Source organism: Macaca mulatta, chromosome 3 (assembly GCF_049350105.2).
Source record: "Macaca mulatta isolate MMU2019108-1 chromosome 3, T2T-MMU8v2.0, whole genome shotgun sequence".
NCBI classification, from domain to species: Eukaryota; Metazoa; Chordata; class Mammalia; order Primates; family Cercopithecidae; genus Macaca; species Macaca mulatta.
Window position 1 is genome coordinate 887,062 of NC_133408.1, and position 19,068 is coordinate 906,129.

At 46.9% G+C, this 19,068-nt stretch overlaps 1 protein-coding gene across 6 annotated transcripts in view; it reads left to right on the forward strand.

Annotated features, from left to right (window-relative positions):
• Window positions 1-8,414, forward strand: part of LOC100423621 (aryl hydrocarbon receptor-like) — a 68,776-nt gene extending 60,362 nt beyond the window's left edge. For 3 of the 6 annotated variants that reach the window (XM_028845201.2, XM_077995289.1, XM_028845202.2), the window contains one exon: window positions 5,513-8,143. In XM_028845201.2, coding sequence (XP_028701034.2) covers window positions 5,513-7,379 — 1,867 coding nt within the window. In that variant the 3' untranslated portion in view covers window positions 7,380-8,143. Of the gene's footprint in view, window positions 1-5,425; window positions 8,144-8,239 lie in introns of those variants that run through there. The other 3 variants (XM_077995286.1, XM_077995287.1, XM_028845203.2) reach the window with 2 other exon arrangements.
• Window positions 8,415-19,068: the final 10,654 nt, after the last annotated feature.

The window sequence follows — 19,068 nt, forward strand, 5'->3', positions numbered from 1 at the left end:
AAATTGATTGAGACCTGTCTCATATACTCTTTGGTTTACACTAAAAATGTGCCTCCTCAGAAATGGCATTCCTTCAACCTACCCTCCTCACTTCTGCTGTAATTCTGTGCCATGTGGTCTTTTAAGAGGAAAGGAATCAAAGCTGTCACTCTGTAGACGCATCTCAGGGCAGGGCAGGCTAATAACAGCTCCCATGACACTTTCTGGGTGAGGCAGAGTGTCTGTCATTAACTTCCAGAAGACCAAGATTCCATGTTGAAGTCTTGTCAATCTACAACATACTTTGTAAACTATAATGTGCATACTAACAGAAAACATTTCATTGTTGTTATTTATTTTTACATTGCCAGGATATCAGACCACACAATGTTATCTTCCAACTAGTGAACCAGCATGGCCCAGCCCCCATATAGATCTGTGGCATGTCTTTATAAAATGGATGGTCAAAATGGGAAATGTAGGGGATGATGAATGTCTTAGTCCATTTTCTGTTTCTTTTAACAGAATTCCTGAAACTCACTAATTTATAAAGAGAAAGAGTTTATTTCTTACAGTTTATGGAGGCTGAGAAGTCCAAGGTCCAGGGGCCGCATCTGATGACAGCCTTCTTGCTGGTAGGGACTCTGTAGAGTTCCAGTGTGGCCACCAAGCCCCCCCACTATTACAACCTATCAGTTCACTAATCCATTAGTGGATTAATCCATTCATAAGGACAGAGCTCTCATGATCCAATCCCCTCCTAAAGGCCCCACCTCTCAATACTGCCACACTGGGGATTGTTTCAACATGAGCTTTGGAGGGGAAAAATATTCAAACTGTATAAACAAATGAGCCGAGAGAAGCTATCTGGACTATTCCCATTAGTGCCACATTATGAACAGTGATCAGAGATCCAGTAATGTGAAAATATGCCATAGGTAACAAACTTTCCTGCCTTTGGAGCCTGAAACCTTGCTGAGAAATATTTAGATCGTGGGAAAATCACAGAACTGTGTCAAATAACTTGGATTCTGAGCTTGATTCCACTCTGGTCTCAGAAAACCACCTTATAAATGTGCCTCACTTTCCTGCCATGCAAAACTGAGAGGGCTTTAGTGTACATTTTCTATGGCTCTTACAAGCTCTACTATTCTTTGGATTTACTAAGCAAGACGTTCATAAATCAATAGTTTTGTTAAATAGTGTTTATTTCATCAAGTGCAAAAATAATACATGCTCATTGTAGAAAATTTAGAAAATGAAAACACTGCAACAGTGAAATAGCTCTTATGCTACTAGTCAGAGAAAAAAATGTCAGTATATTAATACATTTACTTCAAGTAAGTTTTGACACATTTAAATTTTATATTTGAAATTATACACTATGTTTCATATCCTACTTTTTCCACATGAGAAAAAATTGAAAGCAATTTTCATATCAAAATTAACCATAAATACCTTTATTGTTGTTTCATATGCTCCCATACAGATACATGATGGCCTTTCATTAAATATTGAAATTTAGGGTTGGGCTTTTAAAATTACTATGAAGATATTGTGATAAATGGAAATTTTATATGTAAATAGCTGGCTGCTATTCCAGTTTCCTTAGAATCTCAGGAGTGGAACTTTTAGGTCAAAGGATTTAAGCATTTCAAAATTCTTTGATACTATTGTCAAATTGTTCTCCAGAGAGCCTACACCAAATTATTCTCTGGCCAGGCTTAATGCAATACAGGTTTAGCACAGAATCATCCTAGCATCAGATAGACAGAGTGATGAAGAGGCAGGTTGTCAAGAAGCAGATCTAGGTGGAGGTATGAAGATTGAATTGTTAAATTAAAGAAGTATCTTAAACCCATGAGGACAAGACAAAGTTGTAAGTAAGGTTGGGACAACAGTTTAGCCATTTACAGGGAGTTGGGGGAGGAAAGTTAAATCCCTACCTCATACCTTTTACCACAAAAATGTATCCAGATATGGTACTCTTTTTGTTAAACTCTTCTGGAACAGTTCCACTACTGGTTATGTTGAAGTTGCTCTTTTTGCATCAACCCTCTCATAAGTAATAGCCATAATAACTATAGCTGAAATGGCTGGCCAAAATATTGTTTTAAAATGAGGCACTGGAGAGTCAATGCTTGAAAGAAAGGAATGGCCCTTGTTGAGTTTCCTGCTTTTTACTGCTTTTTGTCTGAGAAGAACTCTACTTGGTGCTGGGCAGTTAAAAACTGAAATGTTGACTCATCATCTTAATGTCTCAAGAACCAGAGAACATAGATTATGGTAACTGCAGCAGCTGCAAATGAAGGAGCAAAGCTAGAAATGAATGATCCAGAAAAGAGGAGCCTTTATATTTTATGAATTAACTCAATCTAAATTTCTGCTGACCCCTGAATCATGCAAGCATTGAGATAGACTTACAGCAACCAACTTAAGATCAAAAGAACTGAACAGAGATTTCTACTGTTGCCCACCACAAGGGAAACATAGTTTGCATTTGCATTTTAAGTCATCCAGTTAAACAAAACAAAACAAAAGAATCAATACTCTTTGGAAGGATAGAATAGAATCCAAAATCTACAGTGTGTCATCATGATATCCAGGATATAATCCAAAATTACTTGACATATGAGGAAACAGGAAAGAAAATCTCAAAAGAAAATGCAACCAATAGAGACCAATCCTAAGATGACCCAAGTATTGGATAAGAATTTTTTTTTTTTTTTTTTTTTTTTTTTTTGAAAGAGAGTCTCACTTTGTCACCCAGGCTGGAGTGGAGTGGCTCGATCTCGGCTCACTGCAACCTCCACCTCCTGGGTTCACGCCATTCTCCTGCCTCAGCCTCCCAAGTAGCTGGGACTACAGGCACCCGCCACCACACCCGGCTAATTTTTTGTATTTTTAGTACAGACAGGGTTTCACTGTGTTAGCCAGGAGGGTCTTGATCTCCTGACCTCGTGATCCACCCGCCTCAGCCTCCCAAAGTGCTGGGATTACAGGCGTGAGCCACCACACCCAGCTGGGTAAGAATTTGATAGCAACTATTATAATTATGCTCATGGACATAAAGGAAAATGTACTTATGATGAATGAAAAGATAAGAAATCTCAGCAGAAAAAAATAGAAACAGAATATTTGGAACAATATCTACAAATAAATAATTCACTGGGTGTACATAACAGATTGAAGATGGCAGGAGAGTTTGTGAACTTGAAGATAGAGCAATAGAATTATCCAGTCTGAAGAACAAAGATTTTAAGAGATTGAAAAAAGAAATAAACAGCTTCAGGGATCTGCGGGACAATAATAAAAGGTCTAATATATGGGCAAATAGAGTCCCAGAAGAGCAGAGATCAAACAGAGCTGAGAAAAGAAAGATTTGAAGAAATAATGGCTGGAAACTTTCCCAATTTAGTGAACGTTGTAACTTTATGGATCAGAACAATCATCAAATTCCAAACAAGATAAATACAAAGAAAACTATACAAAGGCATATCTAGTCAGACCGTCAAATACCAAAAATAAAGAGAAAAGCTTTGAAAGCAATCAGAGAGAAAAGTACATTATACATAGGGAACACTGATTACAATTATTATAGAATTCTTGTCAGAAACAATGGAGATCAGAAGACATTAGAACAATATATTTAAAGTGCCTAAAAATGGTCAACTCTGAATTTTGTAATGAATGACAGTATCATTTGAATTTTAAAAGCTAATAATTTGTTGCCAAAAATAGACAAGAAATGCTAACAGAAATTTGTCAAGACGAAGGGAAAGAATACCTGGTGAAACATTGAAACTTGAGACAGGAATGGAGAGTTTGGGAAATGGTAAACAGGTGGATAAACATAAAAGATTATTTTCCCCTTTATTTAAAGTACAAATGACTGCTTAAAGCAAAAAAAAAAAAAAAATAGCATATTGCAGGATTTATAACATGTGGATGTGGTAAATCTGCCAACTCTAACATAAAGAACAGGCATTAAGGGTGTGTGTACTATACAGTTGCAAGGTGCATATGTTTTATGTAAAGTGTCACAGTATTAATTCTAAGTAGACAATGAAAAGTCAATAGTGAAAAGTGATTCCTAGAACAGCCATAAAAATATAATGCAAAAGGTGTAGCCAAAAAGTAGGTAAGTTGAGATGAGTTTCTTTAAAAAAAAAAAAAAATCCTCTCTCTAGGCAGGACTTTTTCTGCAGAACAGAGGAATAAAAAGCAGAGGTGACAAACAGAAAGCAAACAGTAAAATAGAAGCCCCAAATTCAACCATATCAATAATTACATCTACAGGTTAATAGACAAAAGACTTCTGCTATTGTTTGGACGTGGTTTGTCCCTGCCAAAATTCATGTTGAAATTTGATTCCCAATGTGGTGGTGCTGAGAGATGAGGCCTAATAGGAGGTGTTTGGGCCATGGGGTGGAGCTCTCATGAATAGATTCATTCTCTCTCTAGAATGAGTTCTCATTCTTGCAGGACTGAATTCATTACTACAGAGCAGGTTGTTCTTCCTTGTGTTTGGTCTTTGTGCACATGCACACTTGCCTTTTCTGCTTTTCACCGTGAATTGAAGCAGCACAAGACCCTCACTAGGTAGGCTGCCCGATTTTGGACTTTCCAGCCTCCAGAATTGTGAGCCAAATAAACTTTTCTTACCCAGTCTCAGGTATTTTATTATATCAACACGAAACAGACTAAGACAACTCCAATTAAAGGACACAGATTGTCAGAATGGATTAAAAATCAGGACCTAACTGTATGCCTTCTAAACAAGACACATTTTTAAATAATGACACTAAAAGATTGAAAGTAATTAGATGTAAAGAAGCATAAGATGTAAGCAGTGAGCACAAGAACACCAATATCAACATGAGACAAAGCAAATTTAAAGACAAAGGGTATAACAAAAGGGGTGAAGTGGGCTTCAGCCTCCTGAAAGGTTCATCCAGTGATAGAGTGTCCTGTGTCCATATCATTCTGGTCAGCTTCTGCCAGACATTACATTTTAATTCAGCCAGTTTTCCTTTATGAAACTTCAAACAAAATGTGCAACTCCAAGCAGTGACAGATCACTGAAGGAAGGTTCCAACCTTGCTGGTCATGTTACAGTCACAGTGTTAGTGACTCTCAGGCTAGCCTGATAATAGCCATTCCCATGAGTCTGTTGGAAGGGAGGGAGCGATGAAGGGAGAAATCATTCTTCCCAGTGATAAATGGTTCATATATCATTTTTGTGTAATGATTTATTTTCAAAGTAAACTTGAAGTTTAGGGAATTCCTACCTGGAATTTTGGAATACTCATCCCACACATAAGCAGTTTTCTCTGAGACTATTTCATAATACAAGATAGAGAATAGTTATGAAGAATACTGTACTCCAAAAAATGCAAGAGAAAAGCAAGTGAACTTGCCATTGTGGCTTTTCTTTCTTCTTTAGCTGGAAAAGACAGAAAAGATGGTGTCCTGCCCCTTTCTCATTCACATACCAGCTCCTGGATGTGGGCTTGTGTTTCCTTAACCACAGGAACTTGGAGGGGGAGGAGCACCTGCGCAAACGGGCCCTGCAGCTGCCGTTCACCTTCACTACGGGGGAGGCCGTCCTGTATGAGAGCAGCCTCCCAAGCGCCCTGACTGCCCTCCCAGCCAGGAAGAGGACCAGGGCTAGGAAGGGTCTTCCAGCTGGCCAGGACTCTTCGTGCCCCGGATCTCTCCTTGGAGCCATGATGCAGCAAGATGAATCCGTGTACTTGTCCTGCATTGCTCCCACCCTCCAGGGCTCACCCTTCGAGAGGCAGGGGTCTGATAACAGATGTGAGGACAAGGAAGAGAAAGAGAAGGAGGAAGGCAGCTCCCTGCTGGCCCTCATCGAGAGCCTGCTGGAGAAGGACAAGGAAGAACAGCCTGACCTTTGCTCCACCCTCCAGCACCTGGCTGTCACCAATCTCAACCAGCATCTGTGGGAAGAGAAGCTTCAAGGAGCTGACTCGGGCCCTGCAGGACCTCAGAACTGCCACCTGCCACCACCCAGCCAAGGAAGAAAACTCCACAGGGAGAAGGAGACCCAGTTTTATGACACTGGGAACGTGGGCTTGCCCCCACCAGCCAGCATGACTTCTCCACAGACCCTGAATCCACCATCTTCTCAGGGCTCAGCCCAGCTAGCCACAGAAGTAACTCCACCTCCAAACGTGGGCTTGGTGCCCAGCTACCCTCAAGCACATCCCCAGGATTGTCTCATCACTGGTCCTTCTATCCCTGGCCCCACACTCCAGAACCCCCTCCAGGGCCCCCCACAGTGGTGGCCTCGGCACAGCCAGGCAGTGCCTTCGAACTTTGAGATGTGTCAGAAGCCAACATTTGACCTCAGCCCACTGCCTCAGGCCTCCAGCCCAAGCCGGCCTGCTCAGGGTTTTCAGCCAAGCCACACACCTTTTCTCTCTTTAGGAGAAAATGTTCCTGGACACCTGGCTCCGCCAGGCCCTGGTGTTCTGAATTTTTGCAAGGAATCTGTGCCCTGGACCTCCACACACACTGGTCAGGGCCAAGGGTCCTTGATCCCCTCAGACCCCACTTTATGTGTCAACCCATGTGGTACCCACCGTTTGCGCAGCATTTGGGATTCCCCTATCCAGGGCCACCCAGTTGCAGTCCCCATGGAGGTGGTGGCAGAGCAGAAAGCAGGGCAGGCCCAGCCTGACCCCTTCAGCTGCCCATGTGTGGTTGACCCCTGCCTTCCATGGACACGGCCACCCAGTCCCAGCTTGTACAGAGGTCAGCCCCCATCTGTGCAGGGGGCAACTGGGACACCAGAGGAAAAATCTGGAGAGGGGGAGCATCCACCCCACTCTCTGGGGCCAAACCAGCTTTCCAGGAGTCCAGCCTGTCCTTCCCAAGTACTTCCGCCGGGATCCTCAGCCATGCAGGGCTCTTACACTGCAGACCCCAACCCAGCCACCAAGCAGCAGCAGTGGGTGCAGGGGGTGCTGCAGAGCCAGGAGCACTGTGGGCAGGTAAGAGAAGGGGCACCACGTGTCCATCACCAGGCTGGCCACCTGAGAGATGCCATTCCCCAGGCTCCTCAGCAGAACCCCTTCCCCTCTCCTGACTCTGCCAACAGCTCCCCACATTCAGGTGGCAGCCACTACAGCAGCCCAGCAGAGCTTATGAGACAAGTCAAAGACAGACCACAGGTGCCACCTAGCCTGGCCCAGCCTATCTGCCCCCCTGACCTGGCCTGGCCTCCCACGTCCATGCAGGGCAGCTATGACATTAGGCTCCGGGTGGGTGTTGGTACACAGGGTCTCAGAAAACCGGGACCGGCAGGGAAGGGCACCCCACCACACAGGTCAAGTACAGAGCTGCTGGCAAACGTGGACATGTCAGGGCCTTAGCCCAGACAGACAGTACAAGGAGGGGCAATGGAACTGGCCCAGCCTTGGCTTGGGTTGCTGTGGGGTCCAGAGTGGGGAAACAGAGAGATTTTGCAAAGGTAGCAGGTTACTGCCATGTGGATCATGTGAAGCCAGTAGTGGTGGCAACCACAGCCCCCTGGAGGGCCCCATTTGGTGTCTCCTGGGCCATTGCTGAGCAGCCTGGATGCTCCCCATAATGTAGCCTAGCTTTGGACCCCCAGAACTTGAATTAGTCATAGAGATTTGAATGTGGTCCTCTTGCAACTCCCTGCATGCACCACTTCCAACACCCCATGCAGAGACCGGCACTTCTCCTTTGCCTGGTGCTGCTGGGAACTGAGGCCCTCTGTAGGCATGAAGTCTTCAGGTGACTAACCTTCCCCCAGAAATGCAGCTTTGGATGGAAATCACATGAGAGTGCTGCTGCTTCCCTCAGCTCCTGTCGTGGTTTCTGGGTGATGCCCTCAGGACTGAGCAGGGATGTATAGCTGATTCCCTGACCCTAAGTGGCCCCAAATAGCCACATCTTGGGTCCTCTCCCAACTTTGCTGGGTTTTCTGTCCCTTCTCATTGGACACTGCAACCCCTCACTTCTGCTTTCGGGGATCTCAGGCTGCCCATCTCTAGGGTCCCTGCTCACTTCTCTTCCCAGTGTTTTGTTTTCATCTGTTGTAGGTTAGAAAATCTGAAGACCAGATTTGATAAACTTTCCTGAAACCAAAATAAACAGATTCCTAATCAAAGCCTGAATAAGCAAGTATCAATTTTAGACTCCTCGAACTAGCCCTCTTCTCTTTTCAGCAAATCTGTTCTTACTCAGTTTCCTGTTTTCCTAACAGCGGTGTTCCCAAAACGAAGGCCGCAAGATGGCACTGGGGGTTCCAGGCCCAACAGCAAAGACATTTTTCTCCCAGGTCTGACGTAAGATGATGTTGTGCTTTGCACGTCTACACGAGAGATTTGGGGCCTTAACTACTGACATTTTCCCTGAGATTAAAGTTTCTTAAACTCTCAGATTGCTGGGTGAATATTTAACTTATTTCTATGGGTATAATTACACATATTTGAAAGCTTAATCTCTGGATTCCAAAGATATACTTTTCGACTTCATTTAATTCAATGCATTTTATACTAAAGGAAATGCATACAGAATTCTCTTTGCTTAAAAAGTTATTTATGAACCCACAAAAATGTTCAAAGGAAAGGGATGCGAGGAGCATGCACCAGCAGACGTGCCCAGACATTCACCTGGAAGGGGCCCCACAACCGTGGTGTCTGGTGACCATGTTTCTAAGCTGAGGGCTGAGGCTCAGCATCGAATGAGTGGGGGACCACACGGCCTCCTTTCTGCCAGGTAGAGGCCACTGGATGCCCAGTTCTCAGATCACCGTAGGGCACTGACCTGACGGCCGCAGACAGAGAAGGCAAGAGTGAGCCTTTGGCCTAGACACCTGGAAGGGGCTCATAATTCACTATCTGGACACAGGACAAGGGGCTGGTCTGCGGAGTCTGGGTGGTCTGCGGAGTCTGTGTGCAGGAAGGCAGTGTCTGAAGGGGGTGCAGGGATAGGGTTGATTGGAATATTTAGGCCACAGGAAGACGGTGTCCAGTCTGAAGGGGGTGCGGGGATGGGGTTGATTGGAACATTTAGGCCACAGGACACCTTGAAATGCAGGGTGTGTGGGGCCTCAGTCCCACTGCAGAGCAAAAGAAGAGAGCCTGGCGAGGCTCAGATAGCCACTGCTTCTCCTTCCATAAAGGGTTCAGAACCGCAAAGGCACTTCCATTTACTACTGTGACTTAGAACCACAGAATTCATTGTTTAGGAGCTAAAATGAGCCCTGAATATCACCAGTAAGACCTCCTTAGTTAGCATGGGTCCACAAGCATGACCTGATGGCCAGGGACCATTTGTCCTGCTCACGACTGTCACCCAAAAGCAGACACACAGTAGGTGCTTCATGAATATTTGTTCTGTATGTGAACAAATGGATGAGGGAATGAATGGATGAGTGGACAAAGAAACCACAGAACTAAAGACCAGGAGGTCAAGGGACTCAGCCCAGGTGGGGACCCCTCTTGTCCACTGCTCGTTAGAGACTGTTGAGCTGCACACAGCAGGGGAAAGAAGAGGGAAGCCATTTTTGCCCATTTTTCAACAGAATTGTGGATTCCTGGGTGTTGATGATGTTGTTTTATGACAGGAAGTCTGTTATCTTGGACTCTTAAGCCAAAAAACACTGAGACATCAAACAAACAAAGCCCAGCATCTTGACACAGAGGGGTGCAAATAAACACCGAAACAATGACCAGAACTCAGTCATGCTTTAACCCTCTCCCTCAAATGAAAAAAATGTCCCATTGTGAGGTAAGGTTAGATTTCTAATCTCACGTGGAACCTGAATGTGGGCAGCATTGTGCCCTAACAGGCAGAGGTCTAACTGGAGTGCTGTTTATGCTTTCCTCTGCCCTGCTCTTGTAATACCTAACCTTGTTTTTTACTAACTTTGTTTGTAGACTCTCCCTTTCTCCCTTAATCACCTAGCCTTGTTTCCACATGAATAAGCTCTCCCTTAGCTGAGAAAGCTGGACGGAGGAACTCCATTTGGCTCCGTCATTTGCAAGGCTTCAAGGACTCCTTACCCACCCCCTTCCTCAAGGAGTTAACTTGTGTAAGCTGACTCAACATTTCAGAATCCAATTAACTGATAAGGTACTGAAGCAAGCAAGGTAGGAAGTTCCCTGGATTTTACTCAAGAGATAACAATAAAACCTTGAGTTTGTGTCTGGCAGAGCCCACATATATAACATCTTATGAAAGATTTAGAGCCCCTGCACCTGGAAACTTTGTTTCTCTGTAACCATTTGTCTTTTTAACTTTTTTTGCATGTTTTTACTTCTGTAGAATTGTTGCAACTGAGCTCCGCCTCCCCTTCCTAACCCCAAGTATAAAAGAAAATCAAGCGCCTTCCTCCAGGCGGAGAGAATTTCAAGCGTTAGCCGTCTCTCTGTCACCAGCTAATAAAGGACTTTTAAATTTGTCTCAAGGTGTGGCGTTTCTCTAACTCGCTCGGGTACAACACTCTGTCCAAAAAAATCAGTTTAATCACAGAACAGTGCGTGTGCCTGAACACTGTGAAGTCAGTCTTAATGTGAAAAGCTGTCCTATGGTGTTTTTTTATGTGGTCACAAGCTTTATGAAACTGCTCAAAGACTTTCATGTGCAGTGCGGATTGATGACATGTATGTAACTATTAATATGTACATGTCATTTCTCTGTGCTGTTCGGGTACTGCCATGAACCATAATAAAACAGTGAGAGTCAACACACAGCTCTTGCGAATAGGTCCGCTGTTTCATATTGCTGAGCAACAAACCACGCCCAGAACTTCGTGGATTAAAGCGTCGGTCATCCATTTGTTCATCATGCTGCAATATGGGCTTGGCTCAGCTGGTGGTTCTGCTGGGCTCACCAGTCATTCATGTGACTGTGGTCACTTAGCACCTCAGCTGGGGCTAGAGGGTCCAAGATGGCCTTACTCACATGTCTAGCAGTTAGCCTGGTGTCAGCGGGGGACCCTTGGTTATCTCGCTTGTGGCTTCTCCAGACAGAGATCCAGGATTTCTTGTCTGCAGCATGCTCCAAGAAGGCAAGCCCAGTGTACACGTTCTTATCAGGCCTCGTTTGGGCAGATGTGCTGACCCCCATTGGCCAAGCCAAGTCTCAGGGCTAAGCACTGACTCAAAGTGGAGAGCGGTGCACAGGGTCATAAATACTGGGAGGTGAGCTTCATGAGGACCCACTAGCAGCTTTCCTTCGCAGCCGCACAGCAGTCTCCAGGTTACCAGGTGAGTGGTGCCCATCACACACATTTGAATGTGAGCTATAGTATTGTAACCAAGAGAGTTATAGAGAAATGCCACACTTTGAGACTGATTCAGGAGTCCTTTATTAGCCGGCGACCGAGAGACCACTAGCGCTCAAAATTCTCTCGGCCCCAAAGAAGGGGCTAGATTTTCCTTTATACTTCGGTTTAGAGAGGGGAAGGGGAGCCTAGCTGTAGCAATCTTACAGAAGTAAACAGGCAAAAAGAAAAAAAAGTTAAAAAGACAAATGGCTACAGGAAAACAAACAGTTCCAGGTGCAGGGGCTTTAAATCCATCACAGGGTGATAGGTGCGAGGGCTTTGGGTGCTATGTCCTGGACATAAACGCGGGGACTTGGGTACTATCACCCAGGCGAATTCCTGGGAACTGCGGACATAGCTTGCCATGTACCTTATCGGTTAATTGCACTCTGATGTGCTGGGAGTCAGCTTGTACGTCCTTGAGGAAGCGGGTGGGTGAGGAGCCCTTGATGTCTTGCAAATGCAGGAGCCAGATGGAGTCCGTCCGGCTGTCTCAGCTCAGGGAGAGTCGATTCATAGGAAAACAAGGTTGGGTATTACATTAGGAACCAGGCTACAAGGGTCCACTTAACTCATGGTGTGGCAGGGCTAACCCTTGAGGACAGGGGCTCCTGGAGCACGAGACGGGTGGGGAGAGAAGCTTCTGTCTCATCTCCAGACACAGGGTGGTCCTCAGGGGAAACTTCACCTGGGCTTAGCTGAGCTGTGGGGCCCTCCCCTGTGCACCTCCTGTCTCCTTTGCCTCTCCCTTTCTTCAGAGCACAGGTCCCTCCTGCTGCCACAGCCATGACCACAGCCTTGCCCACGCCCCTCGCTACGTCTGGCTGAGAAATCAGGAGAGAAGACAGTAGGTGAGCACCTAACTGAATGAAATCCACAAAGGCACAAAAGGCTGCTGTGCCCTCAGCCTTCCCTGAAGCCTTATGTTTTTAAGAGGGTGTTTGTTGACTCACCAACCTCTCATGAACCCCCAAAATCTGAGACAAGTCTCAGTCAATTTAGAAAGTTTATTTTGCCAAGGTTGAGGACACACACTCCTGACACAGCCTCAGGAGGTACTGACGACATGTGCCCACCGTGGTCAGAGCACAGTTTGGTTTTATACATTTCAGGGAGACATGAAACATCAATCAATATATGCAAGATGAACATTGGTTCAGTCTGGAGAGGCGGATAACTCGAAGTAGGGAGGGGCTTCCAGGTAGGTAGATAGACAAATGGTTGCATTCTTTCGAGTTTCTGATTAGCCTCTCCAAAGGAGGCACAGATATGCATTGATCTCAGTGAGCAGAGGGGTGACTGAATAGAATGGGAAGGAGGTTTGCCCTCAGCAGTTCCCAGCTTGACTTTTTCCTTTAGCTTCATGATTGTGGGGCCCCTTTCACACTCTCCTTAGAGCACTTCCTAAAACACAGGGGCGGGGAAGTCTGTCTTGTGAGGCAGAAGACGTTGACTCTAACCCAGCTTCCTACATGGCCCTGCCTTTTCCAGAATTACTCAAAGGCTCTCATTTATCTGCCTGTGCTCTGTGGCATAAAGATCATAACGAGACAGAAGGACATCTGTAGGTCCACCACATGGAGGTCAGCAAGCCCACCAACCTGGGGTCTGTGGGCAGATGGCCTTCCACGGACACTTCATGGAAAAGCAGAGGGACACAGTCATTCCAGGTTAGAAAGCCGGGCTCAGAACGTCTCAGTCACATATCACAACCATGGTGGAGGGATGATAGATGGATGGACGGATGGATGGATATGGATGATGGATGAATGATGGATAGATGAAGGGATAGATGTGGATGTATGGATGGATGGAGGGATGGCTGTGGATGATGGATGGATGGATGGATGGTGGATGGATGGATATGGATGATGGATGAATGAAGGATAGATGGAGGGATAGATGTGGATGTATGGATGGATGGAGGGATGGCTGTGGATGATGGATGGATGGATGGATGGATGATGAGGGATAGATGTGGATGATGGCAGGATGGATGGATGGTGGATGGATGGATGGATGGATGGATGGATGGATGGATGGATGATGAGGGATAGATGTGGATGATGGATGGATGGATGGTGGATATATGGGTGGATGGATGGGTGGATGGATGGATAGATGGATAACAGATGGATGATGGATGCATGGATGAATGGATGGATATAGCTATCTCCTATTGGTTCATATCTTTGGAGAGCCCTGATGGGCCCACACTTCTACCAGGCTCTGGTCCATCCAGGCGGGACTCAGGGTGGGAGAAGTCATAGGCCCCACCACCCCACACATACTTTGCCCACCCACACATGTCCAGCACTGGAGTAGGGCCGCCAAGGGCCACGTGGCCACAGCAGGGCTCATGAGCAGACAGAGGGCTCCCCAGGCTCTGATCCCACCCTGCCCAGTCTGCACACACAATGAGAGGAGCACCGCACACGTGGCCCACCCAAACCAAGCCACAGGCTGCCCAGACCCTCTCTTCCCTCCTTACTACATGAGGTAGTGCCCCCTCCAGGGCCCAGGGCCTTTCTCATCAGTGGCTTCCTGAGAACTGTGTGTGGCCATGAAGATGGCCCCCTGGCCACAGGAGTTTACCTGGAGTGGGGGGCGGTCCCTCTTGCATGGACACAGCCCCAGCCCAAGGGTGGGGGTGACCCGTGTGTATCTTTCCAGGTATGGACAAAGCCCACTCACATGTCATTTCATTCCCACAACAATCATTTGAAACAGACAGTAAATATGTGGGTCCTGTGGAGTCCTTATTAAGGAAAACAAGTCAGGCTTAGAGGAGCAGGAGAAAGCAAAAAGCGAAGGCAGATAAGCTGTAAGTCTGCCTTTCTTCATAGTCCAGGACACATGGCCCTCTGGCACAAATAACCCACAGTCTTCCTGTGCCCAGTTATCACCAGACCCTTGGCTGATAGAAACAGCAAGTTAGCTCGCTGCAACCTTGGCGTTATCACTGCTGTATGTAGCCTTCTCCAGCACTAGCACCATCCTTTAAAAGCCCCAGCAAGCCTTCATCTCCTTGCTGTCAGCTCCTCTCTTGCTGACTTGCCCATTGCTTCCTTAAAACATGTTTTTCTACTTTCTCTAATAAATCTGCCTTTCTTTACCTACAACTGTCTTGGTAAATTCTTTTTCTGCCCACACTACCAGCCCCAGATAGTCACTACCCACGACAGCTCTCATTGGTGAAACTGAGGCACAGCAGAGCTGGAGCCAGCACGCTCACTCCTGGTGCAGAAGCTTCCCAAAGAAAGCTCCTCACAGCTTGGCTGTGCCCAGGACACAGGAACAGGCCCACCAAGCAGCTGCCCCTGGGTGGCCTTGAGAGCCCAAGAGACCACAGGCCCCAGTCCACTACTTCTGGGGGCATCACTGGGCCTCCCCTGTCCACCATGCCCTAAACTCAGTCCTGGCCACAGTCCCTGAAGAGCTCTGGGAGAGGTGACCACATCCCAACCAGATGGCTTAGCTCAGGGGCAGCCAGGCCCTGGGTTTACCAGGACTCTGAGCCAGGCTCCAGGCTGAGTAAAGGGGATGCCTGGCCTGCTGTGTCCTGCACCCCCTCAGCCTCTCAGCTCAGGTGTAGATCTCAACCTGTAAGTGCCATCAGAAAGGTGCCCGCAAGTCACCACTTTTACATCCAGGGCTGCAGAGAGCGTAGGGGCTGTGGGTGTTCTCGGCACTGCAGTGAATCCCACCTGGAGAAGGTATGTCATCTCCAGTTTACACATGGGGAAACTGAGGCATGGTGCAGCAAAGCCACTCATTCAAGGCAGAGTCAAGACTTGAGCCAGGAAGTCTGGAGCACTCAGGGAACTTGGGATACCAGTCCTGAGACCACCAGATTCGTAGGCCTAGAGCTCAGGAGAAAGCCTGAGGTCCTTGGGGTTGTTGAGGCTGTATGGAGAGTCTTCAAGAGCTGGTTGTCAAGAAGCCGGGAGGTCCCCTACAGGGAAGGAAGAAGGAGAGGGTCTGGGGGAGGCAGCCTGGACCAAGTGTGTGGTGCACTGCAGGGACCCAGTGGACTGTGGGGGTGCAGCCCTGTACGGGGGCCTCCCAAAGACGACAGAGGTGTGTGAAATGGGGCAGTCCACTTCCTAGAGACTGGCTGAGTGGAGGGGAGGAGTCTCTGGGGGCAGGACCATCAGGGATTTCTTTTTCTTTCTGACATCACTGTATTTCCCAAGTAGACTATAGAAGTCATGCCTTGATTGTGTAATGGAAAGCTGTTTTTTTTCTTTTTTGAGACAGAGTCTCACTCTGTCGCCCAGGCTGGAGTGCAGTGGCGCGATCTCGGCTCACGCAAGCTCTGCCTCCCGGGTTCACGCCATTCTCCTGCCTCAGCCTCCCGGGTAGCTGGGACCACAGGCGCCGCCACCACGCCCGGCTAATTGTGTGTGTGTGTGTGTGTGTGTGTGTGTGTGTGTGTGTGTGTGTGTTTAGTAGAGACGGGGTTTCACAATGTTAGCCAGGATGGTCTCGATCTCCCGACCTTGTGATCCGCCTGCCTCGGCCTCCCAAAGTGCTGGGATTACAGGCATGAGCCACCGTGCCCGGCCATGGAAAACTTTTTATTTAACAATCACAACAGGGAAAAATACTAAAGGAGTGCTCAACCAATTTTTGAATGTACTTTTCTGACACGGGTTCCCCACCTTCAGGCTCACTCCTCCATCTGGTACTGGCTCCCGCAGTCATGCACTTCTGTGCTTTTGGCAAAAGAGGTTTCACATGATGAGAAAGCTTGGAGAATTGCTGAACATCCCTGCTGCTCCCCGTTAAGCTCCATGGCTCAAATTTTATTGCTCCATTCAAGGGAACTCCATGAGGAAAATGAAATCTGAAAGAGGTCCAATAACCCTGTCCATTTCTACGGTGTAGCCGTTGTATATTCTGGGAGACCTACCTCCCTCTGCTTGTACATAAAGTGACACTCTTGTTACTCAGCAGGCGATCTGAGGAAGCTGTTTTGAGAAGAAGGTAGCCAGCTATCAAAAATGCTTGTGTACGAGACGTACCTTTTAAAATTTAAAAGAGCACTCCCACTTTTTCTGTTTCTTGTAGTCACAGGTTTGCTTGACTACTTGGAATAATGTCTTTAAAGATGCAAATTTATGAATTTGGGTCACCTGTATATTTTTCGCTGTCAACCAGAAGCCCATTTGATACAAGTAGTGCCGTGACGTCTGCCTCGAGGGCCCTCATATTTGCATCCTCCGCAGGAGCCACAGTTGCAGAGCTCCGAGGGGCACCCTGTCCCCAGCACCTCTGCAGATGACCATTTTCATTAGTTTCTGGGGCATCCTTCATGGGTTTCTTTTGGAAGATTAAAAAAATCCATATCTGTGTTTATTCATATTTTCTGTATACTCTGTTGCACTGTGCTGTTTTCACCTAACAACGTAACCTGGGAATCGCGCCTTCTCAGGTTATAACAATGCTCCTGCTTCCTTACAGCTACATAGTGCTCCATTGTGGGGATGAACCTATTAGTTCAACCATTCTCCTGTGGTTGGTCATCAAGCTTACTCCAGTGCTTTGCTATTACAAAATAAGGTGTCAATTAATAACTTTGTGCATATGTTACTGCACATTTGTGAAGATGTAGCCTCAGATATCGGGTTTTTTTTCAGAGACAGTGTATTTCTCTGTTGCCCAGGCTGGAGTGTAGTGGTGCGATCACAGCTTACTGTGCAGCCTCCACCTCCTGGGCTAAAGCCATCCTCCCACCTCAGCCTCGTGAGTAGCTGGGACTACAGGTGCATATCACCATGGCTGGCTAATTGTTTAAATGTTTTTAGATACAGGGTCTAGCTCAGTTGCCCAGGCAGTTCTCAAACTCTTGGCCTCAAGTGATCCTCTTCCCTTGGCCTCCCAAAGCACTTGGATTACAGGTATAAGCCACTGCACCTGGCCCTCAGATATTGATTTCTAACCGTATGTGTGTGTCGTGTGTGTGTGTGTATGTGTGTGTGTCGTGTGTGTGTGTATGTGTGTGTGTGTCATGTGTGTGTGTATGTGTGTGTGTCGTGTGTGTGTGTGTCTGTGTGTGTCGTGTGTGTGTGTATGTGTGTGTGTGTCGTGTGTGTGTGTCTGTGTGTGTGTGTGTGTCGTGTGTGTGTGTATGTGTGTGTGTGTCGTGTGTGTGTGTGTCTGTGTGTGTGTATGTGTCGTGTGTGTGTGTGTATGTGTGTGTGTGTCGTGTGTGTGTGCGTATGCAGAAAAGAAAATGACTTCCATGGAGGTGGCTGTCTTCTTAGTCTGTTCCTACTAAACAACAACAAAAACAAAACCATAAAAACATTTGATAATCTAATCTGGATGTGAAAGCTGTGGCTCCCGAGAGTTGGAAGGAATCAGAGAAACAGATGTGAATGACTTTGTCTGAGAAGTATCCATGATCTTGGAATGGGAGGAGCCAGTGGAGGAACAGGGGTGGAGCCCCACTGAGAGCGCATGGAGGCTTCTGCAAACCTGGCAGTGGTGGCAGGGGCTGCTCTGACAGCCATCTCTGCTGCCCCGAGTCTGCAGGAAGGCCAATGCACACACAAATGCCTTGTGTTTTAAGAAATCAAGGACATGGAAAGACACAAAAAAGCAATGTTTAGAGAAAACAGGAAAGCCAAGAATCAACAGGCAGACGACAGAGTGCCTGAGTTTCAGTAGAAAAATCACTTTCAGGCATATAGCATAAAGTTACAGTTGGTTCAAATCCAAAAAATCATCTCACTCAACAATATAACATCACTTCATGTTTCAAGGTATGTTTGGGCAATTCACACAGAGGGTTTGCCAGGTCTGGGGAAGAGGCTTACATGGACATTGGACGTGGCCATTCCCTGGAGGGGAGGACTCACAGCAGAGATTTCAGCAGGGCTCTCAGCGGAAGACACAGGGCAGACTCACCAATGTCCACAAAACTCAAAGGGGACTGCAGCACTATGCGGCTCTAGGGGTGGAGGGTCCGGGCAGTGGCATGGGTGAGACCCAGGAGCTGCCACTGCCATGGTCGTGTGTGAGGTCCCAGGGGAACCGAGGCTCACAGGGTACTGAAGAGCACCTTGTCCATGCTGTATTTCATATCCTGTTAAGTTGAACCATGCTCCCTCCATAGATGAGCCTCCACAAGCCAGCATGGCAGCCACCCCCTCATGGCCAAATCCTTGCAAATGACAGAAAAGGTATGCTTTTGTTAAATCAAGTTCAGCCTAACGCTGCCTCCTAACATATTTTAAGTTAGACCTAAAGGTTTTTCTGTACGTTGTGAACTATAACAAGTGGAGGTGTAAATAGACCACGGCCTACTCTTGTGCCAGTCACCTAGTTTTGACCAATCAAATGTGGCCAACTGTTTGAACCATGTTCAAATAAGGCAAACGCCAAGCTATCACCAGTCCAGCTGTGTGGTGGTGGTGGTGGTGGTGGTGGTGGTGGTTGTTTTGAGATGGAGTCTCACTCCCTTCACCCAGGCTGGAGTGTAGTAGCTGGATCTCCGCTCACTACAACCTCTGCAGTGATTCTCGTACCTCAGTCTCCTGAGCAGCTGGGATTACAGGCACACACCACCGCGTCTGCCTACTTTTTGTATTTTTAGTAGAAACGGGTTTTCACCATGTTGGCCAGGCTGGTCGCAAACCAACTGAGCCGTTTTTGCACCTCACTTCTGTTTTCTGTACTTCACTTTCCTTTTTCTGTCTGTAAATCTTCTCCCACCACGTGCCTGCACTGGAGTCTCTGAGCCTGCTCTGGCT